At 44.6% G+C, this 23,094-nt stretch overlaps 1 protein-coding gene across 6 annotated transcripts in view; it reads left to right on the top strand.

Moving 5' to 3' along the window:
• ERG (ETS transcription factor ERG) overlaps nt 1-23,094 on the top strand; it is a 317,498-nt gene that overhangs the window by 183,709 nt on the left and 110,695 nt on the right. Inside the window, exon 1 of one of the 6 annotated variants that reach the window (XM_070466987.1) lies at nt 5,711-5,856. The exons of 4 other annotated variants lie outside the window; for them this stretch is intronic. In XM_070466987.1, coding sequence (XP_070323088.1) covers nt 5,839-5,856 — 18 coding nt within the window. In that variant the 5' untranslated portion in view covers nt 5,711-5,838. Of the gene's footprint in view, nt 1-5,710; nt 5,857-6,565; nt 6,589-23,094 lie in introns of those variants that run through there. One more of the 6 variants, XM_070466990.1, reaches the window with a different exon arrangement.

Raw genomic sequence — 23,094 nt, 5'->3', positions numbered from 1 at the left:
CATCTTTGTTTCTTAGTGCCCAGCGGAGCGCCAGGCGTGGACAAGGCGCTCATTGACCGTGGTGGGGTGGTGGGTAAAGCTGGAGAGATGGCCGTCACAATGCACGCAAGTGTCTTATTGGGTTTCCTTACTGAAATTAACCAGAAAGCTACTTTATACTTGCTGTCGTTGTTTTTTAGTGCTAAGTCGTGTCCGATTCTTTTGCAACCCATGGACTGTAGCCTGCCAGTCCCCTCTGTCCCTGGGATTTCCCAGACAAGAATACTAGAGTGGGTAGCCTTTCCCTTCTCCAGGGAATCTTCCCATCCCAGGGATCGAACCCAGATCTCCCAACTTGCAGGCGGATTTTTTACCAGCTGATCCGTATAGTGTTAGTCCCTCAGTCGTGTCTGACTCTTTGCAACCCCATGGACTGTAGCCCACCAGGCTCTTCTGGCCGTGAGGATTTTCCAGACAGGGATACTAAAGTGGGTTATCGTTTCCTTCTCCAGGGTCTCTTCGTGACCCGGGGAGTGAACCCAGGTCTCCTATATTGCAGATGGTTTCTTTACCATCTGAGCTACCTGGGAAGCCCTACCCTACTTTTGTGGACGTTTATAAAATACTTTCGGTCCACACACTTATAGAGGTTGACAAATGGATATCCTATGCTGCATGTTATACAGATATTTACAAAAGAAATTGAACATTGCATGTTGCTTATGTAGCTTTTATATTACAGTGTAACTTATGTTTATTGTAACTTTTTAAAAGAAAGAAATCTATTAGAACTTTTATTTAACACTATATTATAAAAATTTTATAACTCAAAGAATAGAGCAAACAATACAATGAACACTCATTTAAGTTATGATTGAGGTTTGGCAATTGTATAATTTTGTCATATTCACATTGTTATTTTTCATGAATTATTCTAAATAAGCTGCATAAGTTATTGACTTTTTATCTTCAGTACTTCAGAATGCAGCTGTAAACAGACAGTTTTTCTACAAAGCATTATTAAAGCTTTTAATGTAAATAGTTAACAATAAATCTGTAATATGATGCAACAATCGTCATATATTCAAATTTCTCTGGCAGCTCCAGAAAAGTCTTCGATGTCAAACTTGTTGATACCAATATCTAATTGTAGACCAGAATTTAGATTTGGGCTTTGGGCTTCTTAAATTCCACTTAATGTAGAACTTTTCTCTCCTGCTCCTCACCTGTTTTTTTTCATGGTATTGACTTGCTAAATATACAAAGCAATATATTCTGCATTTTTGTAGAATAGTTAAGTAGATTTCATTCTGTTGTATTATTTACTTGTTTATCTATTTATTTTTATTGAAATTATTATAACTGTTTTGAAAATACAGGTGAACCAAGAGGGAAAGGAGGAAAAACAAAAAAGCAAAGATCCTCTGTTACTATTGTAGTATGTGGCCTATTAATGTTTCTACTTTGCCTTTTTATTTTTAACACAATGAGTCTGTGATATAATTCTCCATTATAACCTGACTTTTAACTTACCAGATACCGTACTGTAATTTTCCGTATCACTAAGTATTCATCTTCTGCATCGGTTTCCTACAGTATTTCCAGTAATGGTAAGTCTGTCATGGTATGGATGTCGAATACAGGGATCAAGCTGTCAGTCTTGAGTGAGTCTTCTGTTAGGCCTCCAACTACGATTCTGGCTCGTTACCGCCTTGCTACGCTCAGACGTCATTTTCAACTGTGTTCCCCTCTCTCCAAGTGTTCTCAACCCTCGACCTTCCTGGGAGATCCCACGCGGAGAAGTTTGTAGGAGAACAAGGATGAGAATTTGTTGACTCTTTAGAAATGGGAAGATGTGGTTTTAGGATAATAAATGACAGTGCTCCTTTTATAGTTACAGTAATAGTAGGTTCTGTTTTATACTCCTTCCTTTTTCATTTGGAGTAAGATATGCATGGGCTTCCCAGGTGGCAAGGTGGTAAAGAATCCGCCTGCCAATGTAGGAGATGCAGGAAACGTGGGTTCGATCCCTGGGTCGGGAAGATCCCCTGGAGTAGGAAGTGGCAACGCCCTCTAGTGTTCTTGCCTGGAGAATCCCATGGACAGAGGTGCCTGGTGGGCTACAGTCCGTGGGGTTGCAAAGAGTCCGGACATGCAGGATACAGACAGGCTGATGAAGGGTTTTGGTAACTCCATGGTCAGTGGGTCCATGACGGATAAATACAGAGTGGAAGTGTGCAGTTTATTCACACGGATGCTACACCGTGACACTGTGGTCTTTACTGTGGACCAAGGAGGGCAGAAAATGATCCTGGCTTGAGAGATTCACGGAAGGATGACCCATACGGAGGGTCCCTAAGATTGTCCCTGAAACAGACCCACACAGTGACCTCAGGATGCCTTTCTCGAAGAAGTGGTGGTGTTGCACTGAAAGGCGGTTCAGTCCTTACGCTGCTTGAGTCTGTTTGGTGGCAGAGGCTTGGGTGGGGGTGATGGGAGCGCCAAGTGATATATCTGTCTTTAGATGACTTCCGCCTAGAATAATGTTTGGGAAATGGTTTCTGCATTACTGTATTCTAATTAATAGATATGCCTTATGCTGTCAAAAGTCAACTGAAGTTCCCTTTCCCCCAGCCCCCAAGAATTTTGCATTAAATAGAGACCATCCTGGGCTGGGATGCTATTATGCTGCTGTTCTAGACATCCAGAATAATTCTCTTGGAAGATGGCAGAAATCAGTCAACATTTGTCATTAGAAATGAGGAAGACCTGCTGTTTTAATTTTGTAACCAAATTTATAGCTCATGATCTCAAAATGGAACTTTTGTTTCATCATTTTCTATAGTATATGCATTTTTAAAATAAGACAGAAGGAAACTTACGGGTGGAATCTTCAGGAAATAGATCAAAGAGTATCATCAAGTTTTCTGTATGAAAGTTCCAAGCAAATACATTTGTCTAATAAAATTTTATTAAGTAATAAAATTTGTATGTATATATATGCAAGAGAGGGAGAGGGCAAAGCAGATGTAAATTATTGAAGCTGGAGGAACTGGTAAAAAGGATATTAGAAGTTCTTTAAGTTATCCTGTAGCTTTTCTGTAAGTTTGACAGTATTTCTTCTTCTTAAAATGTCGTGGGTGTAGAGTTGATTTACGATGTCATGTTCATTTCTGCTGTCCAGTAAACTGACTTGGTTTTACATAGACAGATGTTTTTTCGTATTCTTTTCCATGATGGTTTATCACAGGGCAGTGAGTATAGTTCCCGGTGCTACACAGTAGGACCTTATTGTTTATCCATTTTTATATACAATAGTTTGCAAGTTTGCATTCACTAACTCCAAACACCCGGTCATCCCACTCCCACCTCGACCCACCCCCTTGGCAACCACAGGTCTCTTCTGTATGCCTGTGGGTCTGTTTCTGTGTCCTCAATAGCTTCATTTGTGTCATATTTTATTTCTTTTTTAAAAATTCAAGTGAGCATTTAAAAAAAATTTATGGGTGTGTCATATTTTATATTTCTCACATACGTGATATCCTATGGCATTTGAAGTTTGACATTATTTCTGAATGAAGAGTTAAACATTTTCACTGTGCACTCTTTGATTGAGTTAGACAAGAACTGAGGAGTTCAGGGCAAGACCCCTCAAGGAAGAATTAAATCTCCATAAAAATGCTGCTGCTTTCCTGCTTCGGGGAACAAGGGCTGGGCTAGAACCAAGGCAGTGGTGCAGGGGTGATGTCGGACCAGGCAGAACTTTCTTCCCTGGCTTTTTTTTTTGTTTTTTAAGCACAGTGGTTACCCTACTTAAGGATGCTCTTTGGAAAATCCATAATAGAATTCTGCTGATTAGGGTGCCACCGTTCACATTTAAAAAATGGATGCTTCTTAGCAGAGTTAAAAACAAGGAATCTCAGTGGAGCCGAAAGAGCGTTTCCCCCCCCCCAGGTCTCCTGAATCCTCATGGAAGCTGCCCAGATAAAACAACTCAGTACTTTGAAATTTTAGGGGAAACACAATTTTAATCAGCCTGCCATCTCATTTATTGTTTGGAGATGAAAAGAGCGGAAATCAGCGTCCCCTCAAAATGCAGATACTGAGCACTGGTCAGGGTCTGATTTTTACACGGAATGGGAATGAGACTTCTTACGCGTTCTCTTTGGGGCTTCTCTGTTTCTTTTCCTTCGTTCTCTTCCTTCCCCTCTTCCTCCCCATCCCTCCCTCTTTCTTTCTCTCCTTCTCCCTCCTCCTCTCCCTCCTCCTCCTGAGGTTTCCTTCTCCTGCTGTTCTAAGCCAGGGGGGAAATCGTGGGATCAGTAAAATCTGTAGACACGCGGGCTCATTTCTGGAGCTCTGACACAGGCAGGCCTGAAGTCTGTGTGAAGTCAGCTCAGTGACCGTCCACCTCTGAGACCGCGCGCTGCGGGCTGACTCAGGGTTGGGTCTATTGTGTTCTGCGGGTCCCCTCTGGAGACCACACCTCTTCACTGGCCCAGCTTTGTGTGTGGGTCCATTCAAAGCAAAATGTTATTTCTTCCAGAGAACAAGTAATTTCCTGCAAGTGAGTAATTAAAAGGCCTGAAACCCTCTAAGGAATGTTCAGGCCTGCGTTAGCTGCACTTCCTCCAAGTGGAAAACAGACTTGTGGCCCTGAACTCCCAGGTCGGATTTTAAAACACTTAATGAGGATATGGCATCCCTGTGTAGCCAGGAGTTCTCTCAGGGTCTGCTGTCTACAGCCTAGACACTTGTCAGAGTGGGGTCAGCTTGATGTTTTCAGCTAAAAAACGTGCGTAGTTGTTTAAGTTCCTTAGGTCTTAAGTAAACATTTGAAAACAAGCATTTGACAGGTTTATTTTCCTCTTTATTTCTCTTGGTCACTTTCATCCTAGAGTCTTTGCATTTTTAACCAGTTTCTTGTGTTCCATTGTGTCTGACTCTTTGTGACCCCATGGGCTATAGCCCGCCAGTCTCCTCTGTCCATGGGATTCTCCAGGCAAGAATACTGGAGTGGGTTGCCATTTCCTTCTCCAGGGGATCTTCCAGACCCAGGGCTTGAACCTGCATTTCCTACATCTCCTGCATCTGCTGAGCCACCAGGGAAGTCTGGTTTATTGTGGAGCCGATAGCAATTACGTATGTTTGGAAGGAGAAAATGAAACTGTTCTGGAACATTCACGTTGAGATGCTGAACCAAGGAAGGTTAAAAATCAGCAGGCGAAAGAATGACTGTCATTAGGCACCCTATTATTAAACATCCTCTCCTATCAGCAAGAAATAAGCACCACCTGCAGAGTTGCCTCTGGAGAGGATGGAGCGGGGAGTGTGAAGCCAGGGGCTGCAGGTCCCGCATCCCGGGTGTGTGGCGGATCCGGGGAGACGCGGGCCCAGGAGGCCTGCCCCCCAGCTGCAGGGCACCCTCCACGCCCAGGGGCCCCGGGTGCTCGCCGCCCATGTGAAGGCACGCGGAGTCCCGCCACATCTGTATCCTGCCCCCCCCAGGCGGCGTGTCACACGGCGGCACACGGGGTCACACCTGCTGTGGCCATCCCAGGCCCAGGCAATTGATGTCTTTTTTTTTTTTTAATTAAAAAAAAATCTCCTGGCTGCATATCATCAAGAAAAACAACATTGTTTTCAGGGTCTCTTATCTCTCCACTCCCAAATATCCTGTTTCTTCGGGCTGGGCGGCCAGGACCAATAGAAACCTCTTCCTGCCATTGGCTGACTTCATTTCCCAGACTTAGCACAATCTCATCCGCTCTAAACAACCTCATCAAAACTACTTTCTGGTCAGAGAGAAGCAATAATTATTATTAACATTTATTAACGATCAATAAACTTGATTGCATTATGGCCAGCACTATTAAGGTAAGCAGAGGGGTCCTTTTCGTTTGACCAAATCTTGTGCTTGCTCCTTTTTTCTTTGGTTTCCTTTATCAAGGCAGATAAGTTAGCATTGGGCAACACCCCCACTGCCACAATAGAGGACAACAAGATTTCCTTTGCACTGCCTAGTAAATTTCCTTTTTCCTACTCCAACCATCCGCAAGGCTTAAAAACTTCAAACTCAGAAAAAAGTTGGGGTTTCTAAATTCACGGTTGAGGGCTGTGGATGACTTTTGCAAAAGCTTTTCAGTGCGCGTCCGAATTTTCCTTTTCTTTTAACTGTCTCTAGCGGTGCCTGGAGGTGCCTCCGCGCTGGAAGGCAATGGACTTGGCGAGGTTGGAGGGCAGGGTCAGAGGCAAAGATGGGCTTGGAAATGTTGAACTTGTGGATGTTCTCGAAGGCCTCCGTAGCATCAGGGATGCCAGCCGGTCCCTCTGGAGGTGAAGCAAGTGGCTGTCTGTCGGTCATGGGACCTGCCAGTGTTGCCTTGATTTTGTGGACCCTTCAGGCTGAGCACGGGGCGTTCTCATAACTCGCGTCGTGGTAATTCGTTGTGTTCGGTTATGTATTTATCTTTAATAAAGTACCTACTTCTCGGAGCACTGTGAGTAGACTTTCTTCCCCGTGATGGTTGCCTTGTGGGAACTGCCTGTCTGTTCTGTGTGTGCTGGGGCGTGTGGTCTGATGCGTTGTTTTTCTTGCATACGTTTCTGGTAAGTAGCATAGAGAGATGAAGGTGGAGGTGAATCTGTGGAGGTGAAAATACAAATGTGGCCTCATTCCTGGTGGTGAAGCCACTTGGACGCTTAGTCGGCAGCGTAACAGTCCATGAAGTGGCCTGTTAACAATATTTTCAAGGCCAGATTGGTGACATTTGTAGAAATGAGAAAAAATGAGCAGCAAAAATAAATATTGAAAAAGAGGAAAAAGAAAGTTTTCTTGGTCGCGTGTCTTTAGTTTTGCTGCATGAAGGTGAAAAGCATTTGGCTGAGTTTTCATCAAGGGTTATAGTTAATTGGAAAGCTCATGAATATGGATGGAAGCTGCTCAGAATTGGACCATAACAGTGTTTTAAAATCCTTCTTGATTTGGAATTTGAAATGTTTGTGTGAGAGGATTTAATTAATACTTACTGTATACACTGTGTTTCAGAAGTTCGGTTCAGTCTTTATTTCTCAGGATATGTTTTGTTTTTCAAGGTATGGTCAATAACATATAAAAAATAATCATCAAGGTATGATTCAAGGACTTTAATCTTACAGAGATTTTTCTTTCTTCAGCTATAAAGATTGAAAGTCTCCTGAAATATAATGATGTAGAAAGAAATTTTAAAATCTAGTGTTTGACATGCTTTACTTTCAGCAATATAAGCAGAAATTGTTTGATTTTATAACCCCAAATGCTGCCTTTTTAATTCTTATTTTTACCCTTTTTCATGTCCATATTTCATAGCAGCTGAATCTAATGTTCTCTGTAAATTTTGAATAGGTCGGGTACAGTTATGTGTGTTTGTTCCAAAAAAATCAGTGTATCAAAGGACATTGAAGTAACAGGCCATCTTTTAGAGTGTGGGGTGTTTTGCATACAATACAAATGTGTCATTGTTTAATTTAAAGTATACATTTCTAAGAGATGAAGATATTTTCAAAGCTTCAATGTCTTGTGATTTTTCAGAATGAATTTTGGCAACAGTTACACTTATCCAGGATATTCTGCTTATTTTAACGTTTGGTTACAGTGCATTCTCTGTATATTGTCTATAGCTTAAGTAAACTTTCAAAATGACTTCGAGTGGACCCTTTTTAATCCTCTGTTAAAATAAAATAGACCCTCTTTATAGGTAACTTCCTTCAAGACATGTTCTGCTAGGCTTCCTGGGTAAAGTAATGAAATGATTTTACAGACTTGTTTATAGAGTGGAAAAAAGGCGGCCCGAGTCTGTTGACTGCAGTTTTAATTATGTTAGTGCAAAGCTCAAATTAGCATAGGGAACATTACGGCCATGGCTGTCTGTTGGAATTAGGAAACAGTTTGTCATATGGGCAATTGCCAGTCCCAAATGCACTCTGCTTTTTGTTGTTTCAGTAAATAAATCAATTAGTCGATCAGGTATCAGATGCACAGAATTGAAGTTGTTCCTCTGTGTCTGAGTGGATTTCTTTCTTTGTTAATTTTTTTGGCTTGAATAAGACCCTATGAGGCACTTTGAAAAGCTCAATGTTTCTATCCCATCTTTATGATCCTCACCCTCATTTTCCTTTCATATTTTGGAAATGGGAACAAAGTGTTTCCATGGGAATTTTTAAAAATTTTTGGGAGCTTATGTGAATGTGTCCATTTCTCCTTAAAGGTCCGGAAATTTTAAGATCAGATTAAGAGCTCTAATAGAAGTGTATAGAAGCATCAGAACTGATGCCCTTACATGCAATTCCTGAGTCGGTTTTGGTACTTCCAGGCCTTCTGAGCCACCTGACAATACTGGGGGGTCCTTAACACCCGTCTCCTGCCTTCTCTACAAAACTGCACTGCCTTTGCTTACTGACTCCAAGGAGCTAGTTGTTAGCCTTGGAACTTGATTTTGCTTCAGTTAGGATTTTTTAATCCAGTCTCCCAGAGACTTCGCTGATCCTTTGTTATGCCTTGGGCCACTGGGGAGTCTAATGAAGCCTGCAGTCGCTTCTCAGAATAATGCTTTTAAGGGCAGGAAAAGCCAACTGCAGAGTGACAGGGGAAGCTAATTCTATTGTAATCCACTTCTTCCTTGGGTGGTCGGGGAGCCACAGGTTACAGCCCCTGCTCCTAAGAGGGTAAAGGTCTTTAGTCTTTCAGATGGAGTTGTGGGGATTTTCGTGGCAAGGAGAGGCCCAGTTTGCAGCTGTGAGTGGAGAGCCTCTTAGAACCAGACAGGAGATGGAAGGTTCCTAACAAGGCTTGTGGAGGGAGAACGGGACTCCTGTTTCAGTGAGTTGTTTCTAGAGGTTCCTTTCTTTGAATTGACAGAAGTTGGGGGTTTTGATGATCCCTGTGGTGTCACTTGCATGTGGACGCTAAAGGATGCAACAAGCTAGTGAAGGCAGCCACAGCAACAGACAAGAAAACAAACTCGCAGATGGGGAGAAGAACTCATGGTTCCGGGTGGGGAGAGGGAGGGGAGGGGTAATAGAGAGGTGAGCGGCGAAGAGGACTGTTCCACATAAAATAAGCTATAAGGACATACTGTGCACCCCCAGGGTTATAGCCCGTATTTTCTAATACCTGGCAACGAAGTTGTTGCTCGGTCGTGTCTGATTTCTTTTGAGACCCCATGGACTGTAGCCCACCAGGCTCCTCTGTCCACGGGATTCTCCAGGCAAGAATACTTGAGTGGGTTGTCATTCTCTTCTCGAGGGGATCTTCCCAACCCAGGGACTGACCTCGAGTCTTCTACATTGGCAGGCAGATTCTTTACCACTGAGCCACCTGGGAAGCCCTGGAAATGGAGTAGAACCTTTAAAAATTGGGAATCACTAGATTGTACTCCAGTAACTTACAGCAGTGTACATCAACTATACTTCAGTTAAAAAGATTTTAAAAAAAAGTTTAAGAGCATGAAACTCCTATGTATTTCGTGCCTTGCACATAGCAGGCACTTGCTGAGTATTTGCCATCAGGTGTGAAGCCAACGTGTGTAAAACCTCAGGGTTGTGTGAAGGAGGCTCGTCTCCTTCATATATAGTATTTTGAGGGATATGACGAATGAGTTGAACAGCCCTGGGGCATATGGGTTTTCAGCAGTTCATTGGCTTCGGTGAAATTTGAATTGTTTCGCCTCTGGTTACTTTAGGAGTCAGTGGCAGTGGAAGGATTAGAAAGTAAAATACTGCTGCCCCACTGGGTCACGGTTGTGTTCCCAGAGCCCTGGCCTGAAAGTAGAATTACCCGCCGTGATCTTAAAAAGAGCCGGTTGGATGGCATCACCGACTCAATGGACGTGCGTGGCAACAAACCCCAGGAGGAGGTAAAGAAGAGGGAAGCCTGGCGTGCTGCAGTCCATGGGGTCACCAAGAGTCAGACATGACTCAGTGGCTGAAGAATCTTAAAATGACTTGTGTTCCTGTCCGTGGGTGGCCCTGGACACAGTTTGCCCTCCTGGGCATGCTGCCTCAGTGGCCATGGGAAAGGGAATTGGAAAAGATAGGATTTGGGGGGTTATTTTTCTCATGATCCCCTTTATAAGGGCCTGCAGTGCTCTCAGAGAATATTCTGGACGTCTGCACCGTTTCTTTGTTCTTGTTCAGTCTCTCGAACCATTCCTTAATTATCTATCTTTTCTTTAAAGTGATTATTTCATTATTTTTTTATTTTTATTTTTTTTACAAAACAGATCTTTGTTTAAATCTCTGCCCCTGCTCCCCACACATACATGCACTTGTTAATGTCTCTTGAAAAACCATGTGTGTGCATTAGTTGCTCAGTCATGTCTGACTGCTTGTGACCCCGTGGACTGTAGCCCCACCAAGCTTCTGTCCATGGGGATTCTCTGTGCAAGAATACTGGAGTGGGTTGCCATTCCTTTCTCCAGGGGATCTTCCCAACCCAGAGATTGAACCAGGGTCTCCTACATTGCAGGCAGGTTCTTTGCCATCTGAGCCACCAGGAAGTTGAAAAACTGTTTGTACAAATAAGAATAAAATAAATAAGTGAAACAGCCGTCCCTGATGCTTTCAGGGAAAGATGACTTCTGTGTTTAGACCTCTAGAATAAGGCTCCCTATGTGGGAAGGGGAGACCCAGAGCTGCCTGTCCCGGACCCCTTGGCACCCGGCTAACTGGGCAGATGCACTGATCTAACCAGCTGGGACAGAAGAGCGTCACGGTACAGGAGGCCGTGGGAAAGCCCGGGGGAGAGCTTCTCTGCGTGTAAGACCTGCCGAGAAGGGGGCCTGACCGAGAGTGTCTCCAGGCCTTCCCAGTGGTGGCGGCATGTCCGCTCCCGTGGGATCCTTTCTCAGGCTGAGGGACGGCCTCAAATGCATCAGGGGACCCCAAATGCGTGGAGGACGGCTCTTCTCTTCCCTGGGGACTCTGTCAGACGGCCCTGAGGTTTCTGATGCTTTGTGGCCACAGACACCCCTGCCTCTGAGTCCTTCCCAGTCCCGTGACCCTGGGCCAGTGTCCTGAGCTCCGCTTCCCCCGCCCCCCGTAAGGTGGAATTATAAGGTGGGATCCTAATGCCTGTTCTGATGTGAGTCCAGGACAGCAGGGCTCCGGGAACTGCTCAGGTGAACGGCAGATGCCACGAGGCGATGCGCATCTCAGCTTTGCTGGCGAACTTGCTTTGTCTTTCTGGCGCTGCTCTGAAGTCTGCATGCCCCATTGCCGGCTCCGGCTGGGAACTCCAGGGGCCCGGCAAGACAAGGAGAAGGGCGGGTCGCTTCCACAGTCACTGTTGCGGCCTCCCAGGCAGGGAAGGGCACACGGGAGCCGGGAGGGGTCAGGCCAGGGGGGCTCTAGGAGTCCCTGGATAATATAAGGGTGCAGCCAGGCAGGAGCCAAACACCCGGGCAGGCAGAACGTCCAGGGGTCCCTCACGGCCCGGCTGTTGAGAGGCTTGCTTCAGTCCTGCTCTGAGGATGGAGGCTGTTTGCTCCGTGGCTGGCGGAGGGTGGAGGCCTGAAGAGCCTCCCGCTCCTGCCTGTTGCATCCTTCCATTGTTGTTTCCCTTAATTATTTGCATTTATTTTGAAAAATGCATATCTTGTTTTGTGCAAATTATGGTCATAAAACATCCTCACTATAGAAGAAAAAAAGGAATCATTGCAGAAAGTCAGTATACATTGCTCCCGGGCTCAGCCAGCCAGAGAAGAGCATCAGCGTTCCGTGTGTCTTCCTGCTGCGTGTTTCTGTCTGTCCTTCCACCCCCCTGACCGTCCGGCTGGTCTCAGTGAACACGCGCACGTTTCCCCACGTCACAGACATCTTTTGGAAAGTGTAATTTTTATGCTTAGTTATAATCCGTCTAAAATAAGTATTGTGGTTTACGTAACCAGTATCCTAGTGTGTGCTGCGAGCTGGTAGCTCAGTTGTGTCCAGCTCTCTGTGACCCCATTCACTGCAGCCCACCGGGCTCCCCTGTCCACGGGGATTCTCCAGGCAAGAGTACTGGTGTGGGTTGTCTTGACCTCCTTCAGGGGATCTTCCCAACCCAGGGATCGAACCCAGGTCTCCTGCTTCGCAGGTGGATTATTTCCTGTCTGGCCACCAGGGAAACCTGAGAATACTGGAGTAGGCAGCCTATCCCTTCTCCAGGGGAATTGCCTGACCCATCCTATTGTAGGAAATAATATCGCTTTCAATTTTTCACTAATGCAATGCACCCTTTATATAATTTCTTAAATTTATTTCATTAGTCTTAGTGCTTAGGAAAGGAATTACTGGACCAAGTGGTATGTGTGTGTATGTGTATTTATATGTGTATGTGTGTGTGTGTGTGTGTGTATATATATTTTTTAAGTCTCTGCCACAGTTTTTAAAAAAATGACCACTTTATTCTCTAAAAGGGTTGTGCCAGTTCCGACTTATGGTCATATATGACTTATTTCCACTGCACTTATAACAACTCTGAATATTTCACTCTTTGAAGCTTTGCCATTGGGACAGGGCAAAAATGGAATCTCATTTTTATTTCAGTAATTAAAGTGTTTCATTACACTATTTTTTTTTTTTTTGCTGTAAACCTATTTCAAGCAGTGGCCACTGTGACCTCTGGATCTTTTTCTTGTTCACACTTTCCTTCCCTGTTTGATCAGACTTATTTCCCTATTGCACTTGGCTGAGGATGCTGTATAAAGTCTAAGATCACTCCTCATTCTGTCTCCTCTCTCCTGCCTCGTTTTCTCTCTCGTCAGCGCGGCTCTCAGCTCTGCTTGCATTTGGGTTGTGATTCTGTGTCTACCTGTGTAAACCACAGAACCTGTTTTTTTGTGATCAGTCTGCCCATCTCTTTTTTGTAGGGGTTCAGTCAATGTTTGTTGAAAAAAATAAATGTTGATTAAAATCCTTTAAGGTCATAAAGAGAAAGTTAAGGTATCAGGAAAATAATCATTGTTGCAGATTTTAAATAGATGTATTGCTATAGAGGTATTTCTCCTAGTTTAAATACAAATTAAATAGAGCTGCTGCTGAAAAAAGCATAGAAAAGACACTTAAATTATGCTTATCAGGGGAGAAGAATGGGGGAAAGGATAGCTAGAGAGTGTGGGGTGGATATGTACCCACTTCTGTATTACGGATAGCCAGCAAGGATCTCCTGTGTAACACAGGGAACTCTGTTCAGTGGTATGTGGCAGCCTGGATGGGAGCGGGGTGTGGGGAGACGGGGTACATGTATGTGTATGGCTGAGTCCCTCCTCATCCTTCTGAAACTACCACAACATTCTTAATCAGCTATTCTCTGATATAAAATAAAGAGTTTAAAAAAAGGTTTTCAAGGGTAGGTGTTGTATCTGGAATTTGTAATCCAGTTTAATATCATCCTTACAATGGCTTGTTCCATGCCAGGCTCTGTGCTGGGTGCTCACATTATCTCATGAGATGCTTACTGCAGCCTGCATCCTGGTGCTTTTTGTCCAGATAAGGAAGGAGGATTAGAGAGAGGCTGGGAAACGTGCTCCAGGCACACAAATCTGTTTCCCCTCTGTTTATCACCATATGATCTTTTTTTCCCTTGGTATTTGCCTTAGCTCTTAGTGTTAAATTACTATGCAGGAAAAAGAAAGCAACACACAGTATATTAAAGGATATAGTGATATGTCTGCTGTAAATGATCACACTCATAATTTAAAAAGAAAAAAGAAAAAAAAAGGCTATATGTTAAATAATGAAAATTACCATAATTGGCTCATTTATGTTACCACTCTTGAGGGAGAAAACCCCATAGGCGACAGTTATTATGGTCTTATTGGCTGATTAAGATAAAGGATTAGAAAATTCAAGAACTCTAAAACTCTAGTACTCAGTTCCGTGCTTGGTGACAAGAATTCTTTCCATATTTGGCCACATCCAAGGGCCCGTGGTTCCAGATTCCACATCGGTGGCTGATTCCAGTTTCCTCACCCCAAGTATCAACTTCCTCGCCCGCGTCTCCCGAGTTTTCCATCAGGCCTTACCAAGTCTTTCCGTAGGGGTGTTCGTGGAACTGGACTCTGGGAAGAAAAACCGTAATCTGCTGTTCACCACAGATAAGTGCTGAGACATTTAGAAAAGAAATGCCAAGGCCAAGTGAAATTATTTATTTTTAAAGCCACATCATAATCCAATCATAACATTAACATCAGGGCTGTTACTTCAAATGACTTTGTTCAAGACAATACATGTCAGTTTCTGGGGAGTAAAACAAAGAGCATTTCTATTACATCCTGCAAAGAATTTGCACTCCTGAATCTTAACACAATGGCCTTTAAATCATTCAGCCTTGAAGATTTAACATCTCTCCTCCTGTTATAACGTTATAGGATAGCACATCGATATATATATATATTTTTTCCATTGAACAAGTACAGAAATAGAGTCCAACACGGAAGAGTTTTCCCTCCTAACCACCCCCCTCCGCAGGCCCCCAAGTTCATTAATTCAAATCGTCGGCCAGTAGCAGCTTCACTGTCCTAGTCCCTCTGAACCCCGTTGGGCCCTGTTGAGTTTTATTTTTTTTTAAGTTTAACTGCAGGCGGGCGATGCTCACCTTTGAGGAAGAGGAAGCTGTTGAAACAACACTCTAGAATTTGTCAACATAATTAGTTTGTGTCTCAATGTGAGGTAGATTTCCCAAGACGTTGCTCCAAGTTAAAACAAAAAACCAAATATATATATATATAAATTACTACGTGGTTTTATACTGCAAAGCCCCCTGGGAGCTGCCTTGTCTGGAGGTGTCACCTTCTGTTCTCGGGAGCGTCAGCGGGGTGAAGGTGATTGGAGCCGGCCCGAGCTTATCTTATGCCCAGGGAGGCCCCTGATACGCTCATTTCTTCATTCTTAAAATAGACCCTGTGGGGAAAGGATTGGTCTTATCGCGCGGACAAGGAAAGGGAGGCGTCGCCGTGAAGGCGAGGGAAGTGGAGAGAGGCCGGCCTGGGCGGGTGGCCGGGCCTTTGGCGGCGCTGCGGGGCCTCCGCGGGGGAAGGCGCCTCGCCCGCGTCCGCCCCTTCTTGGGAGCGCAGGAGTGGGCCTTTCTCCGGGCCTTTCTCCCTGGGCAGGTCCCTCCCCTCACCTCCTCTGGGTGTCTCCCTCCGTCAGAGGGAGACGCCAGGCTTTCCACTTCACAGGGCTCCCGGGCAGATGAACCAAGCTGGAATGTTCTCTGAGGCCTTTAATGCTTGTTAGCTAATTTTATTCTTCACTCGAGTCACATCAGTTTTCTTTCTAGGACCAAACTCAGGAAATCCATGAAGGTTATTTTCCAATTTATAACAGGTAGTGAATTTATTTTTTCCTGAAGGTGGCCAGTTTTCCTTTGATGCATGTGTTCTTTTCATTCGATGAAGGAATAAAGACTCTTCCAGGACAGTGAGCGCTCAGTTATTCCCAGTACTTTGCCTCGGAGCGGGACCTAAAACGATGCCAGGAGGCGCTTGCTGTGGAGGCGGCCGGAGCCTCTGTGCAGCTGGCCCTGGAGACCCCTGCTCAGGGTCTGGCTGCCCTCTGCTTCTCTCAGTCCATCTCATGCTCACGTTCCTTCCGTCCTCTTTCTTCCTCTCTGCTCTCGTTGACAACCCAACAGGACCTTTTTAAAACATAAAGCAGTAACCATGAAGAGGACTCCCCCCGCCCCAAACATCCCCAGCTCTCAGGGGTTCTCCCTGGACCTGCTTCCATTTACCCAGTCACGTCTGTCGTCCCAGGAAGCCTGGGACAGTGCAGGCTCTCAAGCTTTTCATCCGGGGTACAGAAATAGAGACAAGGTTGACCAGGTCATCAAAAGCTGCAGCTGTGTGTCCACATTGGAGTTCTGTCTTTAACTTCTTATGTGACCTCTTAGGGCTAGAAGCATGTTCATATCCTCGTATCAAATAAGAGGGCTTCCCAGGTGGCACTAGTGGTAAAGAACCTGCCTACCAAAGCAGGAGACAAGAGACGTGGATTTGATCGCTGGGTCAGGATGATCCCCTGAAGGAGGAAATGGCAACCCTCTCCGGTTTTCTTGTCTGGAGCATCCCATGGACAGAGGAGCCTGGTGGGCTACAGTGCATGGGGCTGCAGAGTCGGACACGACTGAAGCAACTTAGCATGCATATAAAATAAGAATGTGGCCCAAGATCAAATATAAGTGATATGTTTATTTTTGAAGATGTTATGTCTGTCATCCTGTTTTTATTGGTGCATTATTGCTTGACGATGTTGTGTAAGTTTCTGTGTAAAGCAAAGTGAATCAGCAATGAAAGGGTTAGTGAAAGTGTTCATCACTCAGTCGTGTCTGCCTTTTTGTGACCCCATGGACTGTAGCCCACCAGGCTCCTCTGTCCATGGAACTCTCCAGGCAAGAATCAGCTATATGTTTACATATTCTTCTCTTCTCTTAAGCCTCCCTCCCACCTCATCCCCTGTTCCATGCCTCTAGGTCATCACAGAGCCCCGAGCTCAGCTCCCTGCGCTATAAATCAAGAGTTCCCACTAGTTACCTGTTTTACACGTGACTTTATAGGTTATCCATTCTGCCAGTTTGAGTTAACATGGAAAGTCTTGTTGATTTTACCTGTTCAGCCAAAGACCCTGACTCTCTTCAGCCTGTGTTAAGCCTGGAAGAAGAGAAATAAAATCAACTTTGCTAGAGTAGCATCTCAGGGAAGAAAAGCAGGCTGTGTTTTGGGGGCCTCCCTGAGAGTGAAGCTTCTGTTCCACCCCCAAGGCTGTTCCCACCGACACCCTGGCTCTTGGGAGCACAGTCATATTGTCGGCGGTTTTGATAAGAAGCTGGTTATGAAATAAGCACACACATATATATTTTTTTAAGCCTTGTTCTTTGGAGATGGAAAACATCTTTTTTTAGATCGCATGTTTACTGCTTTGGTAAACAGTAAAATGCTGCTGTGGCAATTACCTTGAGGATAAAGGGTTTGTAGACAGATACTTCCTGCGTCCACTTCCTACACAGATAGCCAGCCCGACCAGAGGTTCAGCCACGCAGGAAGAGCTCCGGATGGAAACTGCCTCTGTGAAGGCGTGGTTTGTTGTACATTCTCTCTCCTCCACGGGGGGTGAGCCTCTTGCTACAGATTTGTCGGCAGAATTCACTGCCGTGAAGTGGGCGACAGTGTGATGTTTCCAAAGTAATGGCTTTAGACCCTTGTTCTCCTTGGTCTTGTCTGTTGCCTGGGTTTTACAAAGAGGAGTGTAGCTAGTTAGACATTTCTAGGAGTAGGACTCCTGCTCCGTGGGCTCTTCAGTCCCCTTGAAATCGTGGGTTATGATGCGTGAGTCTGTTTTTTTTTTTAAACCTTTTATTTTGTATTGGAGTATAGCCAATTACCAATGTCATGATAACTTCAGGTGATCAGCAAGGGACTCAGTCATCCATATGTATCCCTTCTCCCCCCAGACTCTCATCCCATCCAGGCTGCCACATAACAGTGAGCAGAGTTCCCTGCGCTGTACAGTAGGTCCTTCTTGGTGATCCACTTGAAAAATAGCAGTGTGTCCATGTCCATCCCAAACCCTCTAACGATGCCTACCCCCCAGCAACTGTAAGTTCGTCCTCTGGGTCTGTGAGTCCGTGAGTCTGTTTTTGTATGTGTTGACAAATAAGCCTCCTTGAGATTTCACTTGGAGGTCTTCTTTTGGCTGGTTTTTTTAGATGTAAATGTCATTTTAGATTTCGCTTGCTTTAGTCAAGCAGAGCTCACCCGATTTGGGTACAGAAGTCTCAGCGCACAGATTGTTCTCTGTGCTGAACTGACTCCAGTTATTAAATTCCAGTGAATGCATTGTTTAGGTCCTTTGAACCAAAGCAAATAAAACCACAACACACAAACACTGAACAATAGGGAATCATCAATTTTCCACCTACAGGATATGTCCTTACCCACTGGCCCCTTTGTGGGGGAAAAAATATATCAAGTCAACAAACAGTAACACTGAACAATAAACTAAACAAGATAAACAGCACCTGAAAGCCACTCAACTCAAGCCTTGGCAAAACCCCAAAGAGTGCTGTTTACGTACTCAAAGCATGGAAACCCACAGCTCCACCCTGATCTCCTGCGGGTCTCCCAAGTAATCAGAAGACTGAGCCGCTGTTAACTGTTGGGTCCCTTCATGCTGCAGTGCCTCCTTGGATGATCAGAAAGTGCCTGTGAGCTCTGAGTTGAAATGGACAAGAGGACAGTGTCCACTAGAGTCTGCCCAGTGTGTATTCTGTAGATGTTCTTGTCCGTCCAGGGGAAGGCAGAGACTTTGTCTGGCGACCCCGAGAAGCTGCCAGACATGGTTACATGTAGTCCAGTTTCATGAAGATGCCAATATTGAACATCAGTTCAGTTCAGTCGCTCAGTCGTGTCTGACTCTTTGCGACCCCATGGACTGCAGCACACCAGGCCTCCCTGCCCATCACCAACTCCTAGAGCTTGCTCAAACTCATGTCCATTGAGTCGGTGATGCCATCCAACCATCTCATCCTCTGTTGTCCCCTTCTCCTCCCACCTTCAATCTTTCCCAGCATCAGGGTCTTTTCCAGTGAGTCAGTTCTTCGCATCAAGTAGCCAAAGTATTTGGAGTTTCAGCTTCAGCATCAGTCCTTCCAATGAATATTCAGGACTGATTTCCTTTAGGATGGACTGGTTGGATCTCCTTGCAGTCCAGAGGACTCTCAAGAGTCTTTTCCAACACCGCAGTTGAAAAGCATCAGTTCTTCGGTGCTCCGCACACTCTGGTGATTTTATTTACAGTCACTCAATACACGTATTTTGGTGGGACTGACATGAAATTGCCCCCAGTGATATTTTTCTTTTTGAGACCCCCTTGTTTATATGCTTTTGCTCATCTTGTTGGAAGACGTGGCTCCTATCTCAGGAACCTCCTGTTTGAATGAAGATCTTTCTTCCTCTGCACTTGTCCCCCCTCCACCCTCACTGTGAAGTTTTGCTGCCTTTTAGTGAAACTCTGAGATGCATCTCCCAATGTGTTTCCTTCCAGCTGCTGCCTCCCTGCCACTTCTGCTTATTTTTTATGAAATGACTTCTCGGAACTCCTGATTGTGTGTTGGTTCCGGCGCCCTGGGAATCATGGTTGTGTGCTGCTGTCACAGAGCTGGTAGACTGATCTTTGACCTCTTCTCTGAAAATCACCACTGCCTGCCTGACGGTGGTGGTTGGTTATCTTCTGTTTTTTTCAGCCTGAATACAGGTGTACTAAACCCTGAATACTAAACCTGAATATAGGTGTAAGAGACCCACTGGATAGCATATCTTTTAAACAACACAATAATGATAAAAAGTTTGTTCTTTTCCCCCTTTTCCAAAACAATCACAGGAGGAGTCTAGAAAATAATTTATAAAAGGGAGTTAAATCCATTGCTTCAGTTGTGTCCAACTCCATGCGACCCCAGGGGCTGTAGCCCACCAGGCTCCTCTGTCCATGGGATTCTCCAGGCAGGAATACTGGAGCAGGTTGCCATTTCTTCCTCCAGACGAATCTTCCTGACCCAGGGATCGAACCTGGGTTTCCCCCATTGCAGGCAGATTCTTTACTGTCTGAGCCACCAGGGAAAGACCTGATATTACACCATCAGGGGTCTTTTGAAGATTATTTTTTTTCTGTTTTGTCTTCTCTTGTCTTTTTTCCATGCACGTAGATATCAATAACGAATTGGAGAAATTAAACTCATTTAAATAGGCCTTTTCCCCCGTCCCTCTTATCTCCAGGTTAGTGAAGAAAGAGGCTGAATGTTTATGATCCCCTCCTAGAGATTAAAGCCCCATATCCCTTCCTGAGGACCCAGTGTCTTATTGCAAAGCAGAACCAGACGGCCAGGGGCAGGCCCTTGTTCCAACATGCCATAGCAAGGGCACACCCCCTTTCTGTGCCTCAGTTTCCTTATCTGTAGAGTGGATTCAGCAGTGCTGAAAACACCCTTCTTGGTGCTGGTGGAAGGATGCAACAGCTTAATACAGTCATGCTTCCCAGGTGGCGCTAGTGGTCAAGAACCTGCCTGCCAGTCCTGGAGACTTAAGAGATGCGGGTTCGATCCCTGAGTCAGGAAGATCCCCTGGAGGAGGACATGGCGACTCACTCCAGTATTCTTGCCTGGAGAATCCCTATGGACAGCGGGGCCTGGCGGGCTACAGTCCATGGGGTCGCAAAGAGTCAGACATGACTACAGCAGCTTAGCACATGTTTGAAAAGTAGTGCGTTTTTATGTGCAAATCGGTATGAGCTCTTTCTGGTTATTAATCCTCGTCTCATCCTTGTTATTTAATGTACTGTCACATCTTGCTCGCTTTGTTTGAAGTCATCAGTTCTTGATTATGTTTGTTTCTGCTGTTCATCTTTGAATGGCCTCCTCCAGTAGACTTCAGATATTTGCAGCTTCTTCTCAAGAGGTGAAAGCACTTCCCTCCCTGTTATCAGTTTCTTTCTCATACCATTCCTTTGAGGATAGTAGAATAGATATGAGTCACTGTTGTCAGTCCACTTACGAGTTCAAGCAATGGATGAACCAGTCTTTCAGCAGCTGAACTCAGAAATCCAGTAGTTTTGAGGCTCCAAAGAGAAAACCAAGCTGGAGGGCTATAAGTCTCCTCTCTCCCCTGTCCTCTGAATGAAAACCTGCCTGAATGAATGAATGTGTTTCTGCAGTGAGGAACCACAGCTGGTCTCTGGAGTGGTCCTAGCGTGAAAGGAGTCCAGTGCTCTTTCAAACCGACTACTTCGGCTCAGACATTCTTTAGAGGAGAGCAGACATCTACTGAATTGCCAGTTGGTGTTCATGATTAGGAATCTATGGAACTTCATTGAAGAACAGAAACTTTTGCACTCTGCTTGTTAAAGTTCGGCCCTCTATACCCTAAGTTACAAGGCTGGTGCCGTATGATCTTTTATCTCTGTGGACCATGCCTGGTAATAATGTCTGCTGAATAAGTAAATGAATATCTGCCTGGATGATAAATGCATGAATGAGTGCATTAATTAGTGAGGTGATAACACCATAGAGGATTACTTCATTTAATTCAGCGAGCAATTATTGGCTTCCCTGGTGGCTCAGTTGTAAACAGTCGGCTGGCCAGTGCAGGAGATGAAGGAGATGAGGGTTTGATCCCTGGGTTGGGAAGATCCCCTGAAGAAGAAAATGGCAACCCACTGCAGTATTCTTGCCTGGGAAACCCCGTGAACAGAGGAACCTAGCAGGCTACAGTCCATAGGGTCCCAAAGAGTCTGACCCGAATACAAAGCATTGTGTTAATTGCCTCCGAGAGGTTAGGAGACAAGTTGTACCTCTTGATCAGAAGACAAAGTTATTACTATGTCTTGGGACCAATGCCTTGCATGCTCCCTCCTGTGTCCAGCTTGAATGCCTGATGTCAGACTATAAGCATGTGTTATCTCAGAGAATCTTCTTGGGCTTGGGAAGGTGGGATGATTGTTTGGGTTGCCCAGGACATAATGGAATTTTGAATATTTGTGAGCACGTGCCCTATAAATGCATATATCTGTTCTGGGGCATGATTGGAGGTGCTTCTGAGTGAAAACTGGAAGCAGAAATACAGTTCCCAGAGCCTACATTTTGCTACAGGATGCAGGCCTGGTTGAGGCAAAACCAAGCAGCAATTTCACTTTTGCTGACTGGCAGCACCTACTGGTGTTTCTCTAAGGTTTGTACCAGCTCATCTAAATGTTCAACTCTTACAATCTACTGGGCAAATACCCTTCCTGGGCACACAGTCATAGAAAGTTGTGTTTAATGGATTAGGATGGGTGCCATTTGTTTTTCTTCTTCTGTTAATTGCAGTTACTCTTTAGAAATTTCCTTGAAGCTGTAACTTGATCCCTTAAACACATGTGCTGATATTCTGTGTATGGTTCATGCTAAGGGTTTCCATATTCATTGATGAGTCAGGTAGCCCTTCCAGTACTGTAATTATTATATAGTTGACCTGTGCGATGGATATGATGTGGGGAACATTTTCGTAAATAGCTAAGTTATTTGTATTCAATTGCAAGATAATCTGCTTTACAAGAAAGATTAACTTTAATGCCAATTAACAACCAGTTTATCTAAGCCAGGTAATAAAGTTGGATTCCATACTGAAATTTCAAGTTTAGCTAAGGTATTCTTAATGTAATGAGCTTTACTGGTTCAAGTATTATATGTAAGCCAAGGAAAACGTGATCTTTCCTAAAACGTACAGAATTTGGTTATCTTGGTAAGATTTTTAAAATGAACGTCCAACCGAGTAATTTTTCCATCTTAAGAATTTGGCTCACTGCCATTTCTCCACTGCCTGGCACATAAAATACTGACTCATAAATATTTGCTGAATGAATGAACACAAGAATAAATGATCAATGGGATACTAAAATCTTTCCCTGAGGGCAGCATGTCTTTGGCAGTTTACATGATTAGAAGAGGTCTGACTTGGTCTCTGTCCTAACCAGCACAACTGTCTAGTTTTTAAAGAGTTGAAGAGAAGGAAACAGCTTTTATTTTGGAGCTCAAAATGTTGGAAGAAACTTGATTGACCATTGAGGGGTCCAGTGTTTCTCACCCCAATTATCCGTTGGGTCAGGAAATTCTTCATTGTCTTTAGGATAATTAAAAGGAATGCCCAAGAGAACTAGGATTTCGTTTGTGAAAGAGTATATATGAGGCGGCTTCCCAGGTGGCTCAGTGTAAAGAATCCGCCTGCCATTGCAGGAGACACAGGAGGCGCAGGTTTGATCCCTGGGTCGGGAAGATGCCCTGGAGGAGGAAATGACAGCCCACTCCAGTATCCTTGCCTGGAGAATCCCACGGACAGAGGAGCCTGGCAGATTACAGTCTGTAAGTCACAAAGGGTCGGACACATCTGAGCGACTAAGCATAGCATAGCACATATAAAATAGATAAACAGCAAAGATAAACAACCAAGATCTATTCTGTTGCAGGGGGAACTATATTCAATATCTTGTAATGGAAAAGAGTCTGAAAAAGAATAGCTGTTTGTATATATGCGTAACTGACACTAGCACCGCATTGGAAATCACTCTACTTCA

Source organism: Odocoileus virginianus, chromosome 4, assembly GCF_023699985.2.
Source record: "Odocoileus virginianus isolate 20LAN1187 ecotype Illinois chromosome 4, Ovbor_1.2, whole genome shotgun sequence".
NCBI lineage: Eukaryota > Metazoa > Chordata > Mammalia > Artiodactyla > Cervidae > Odocoileus > Odocoileus virginianus.
Note: the sequence above shows the minus strand (reverse complement) of the source record. Positions and strands in the feature narration are given on the sequence as shown.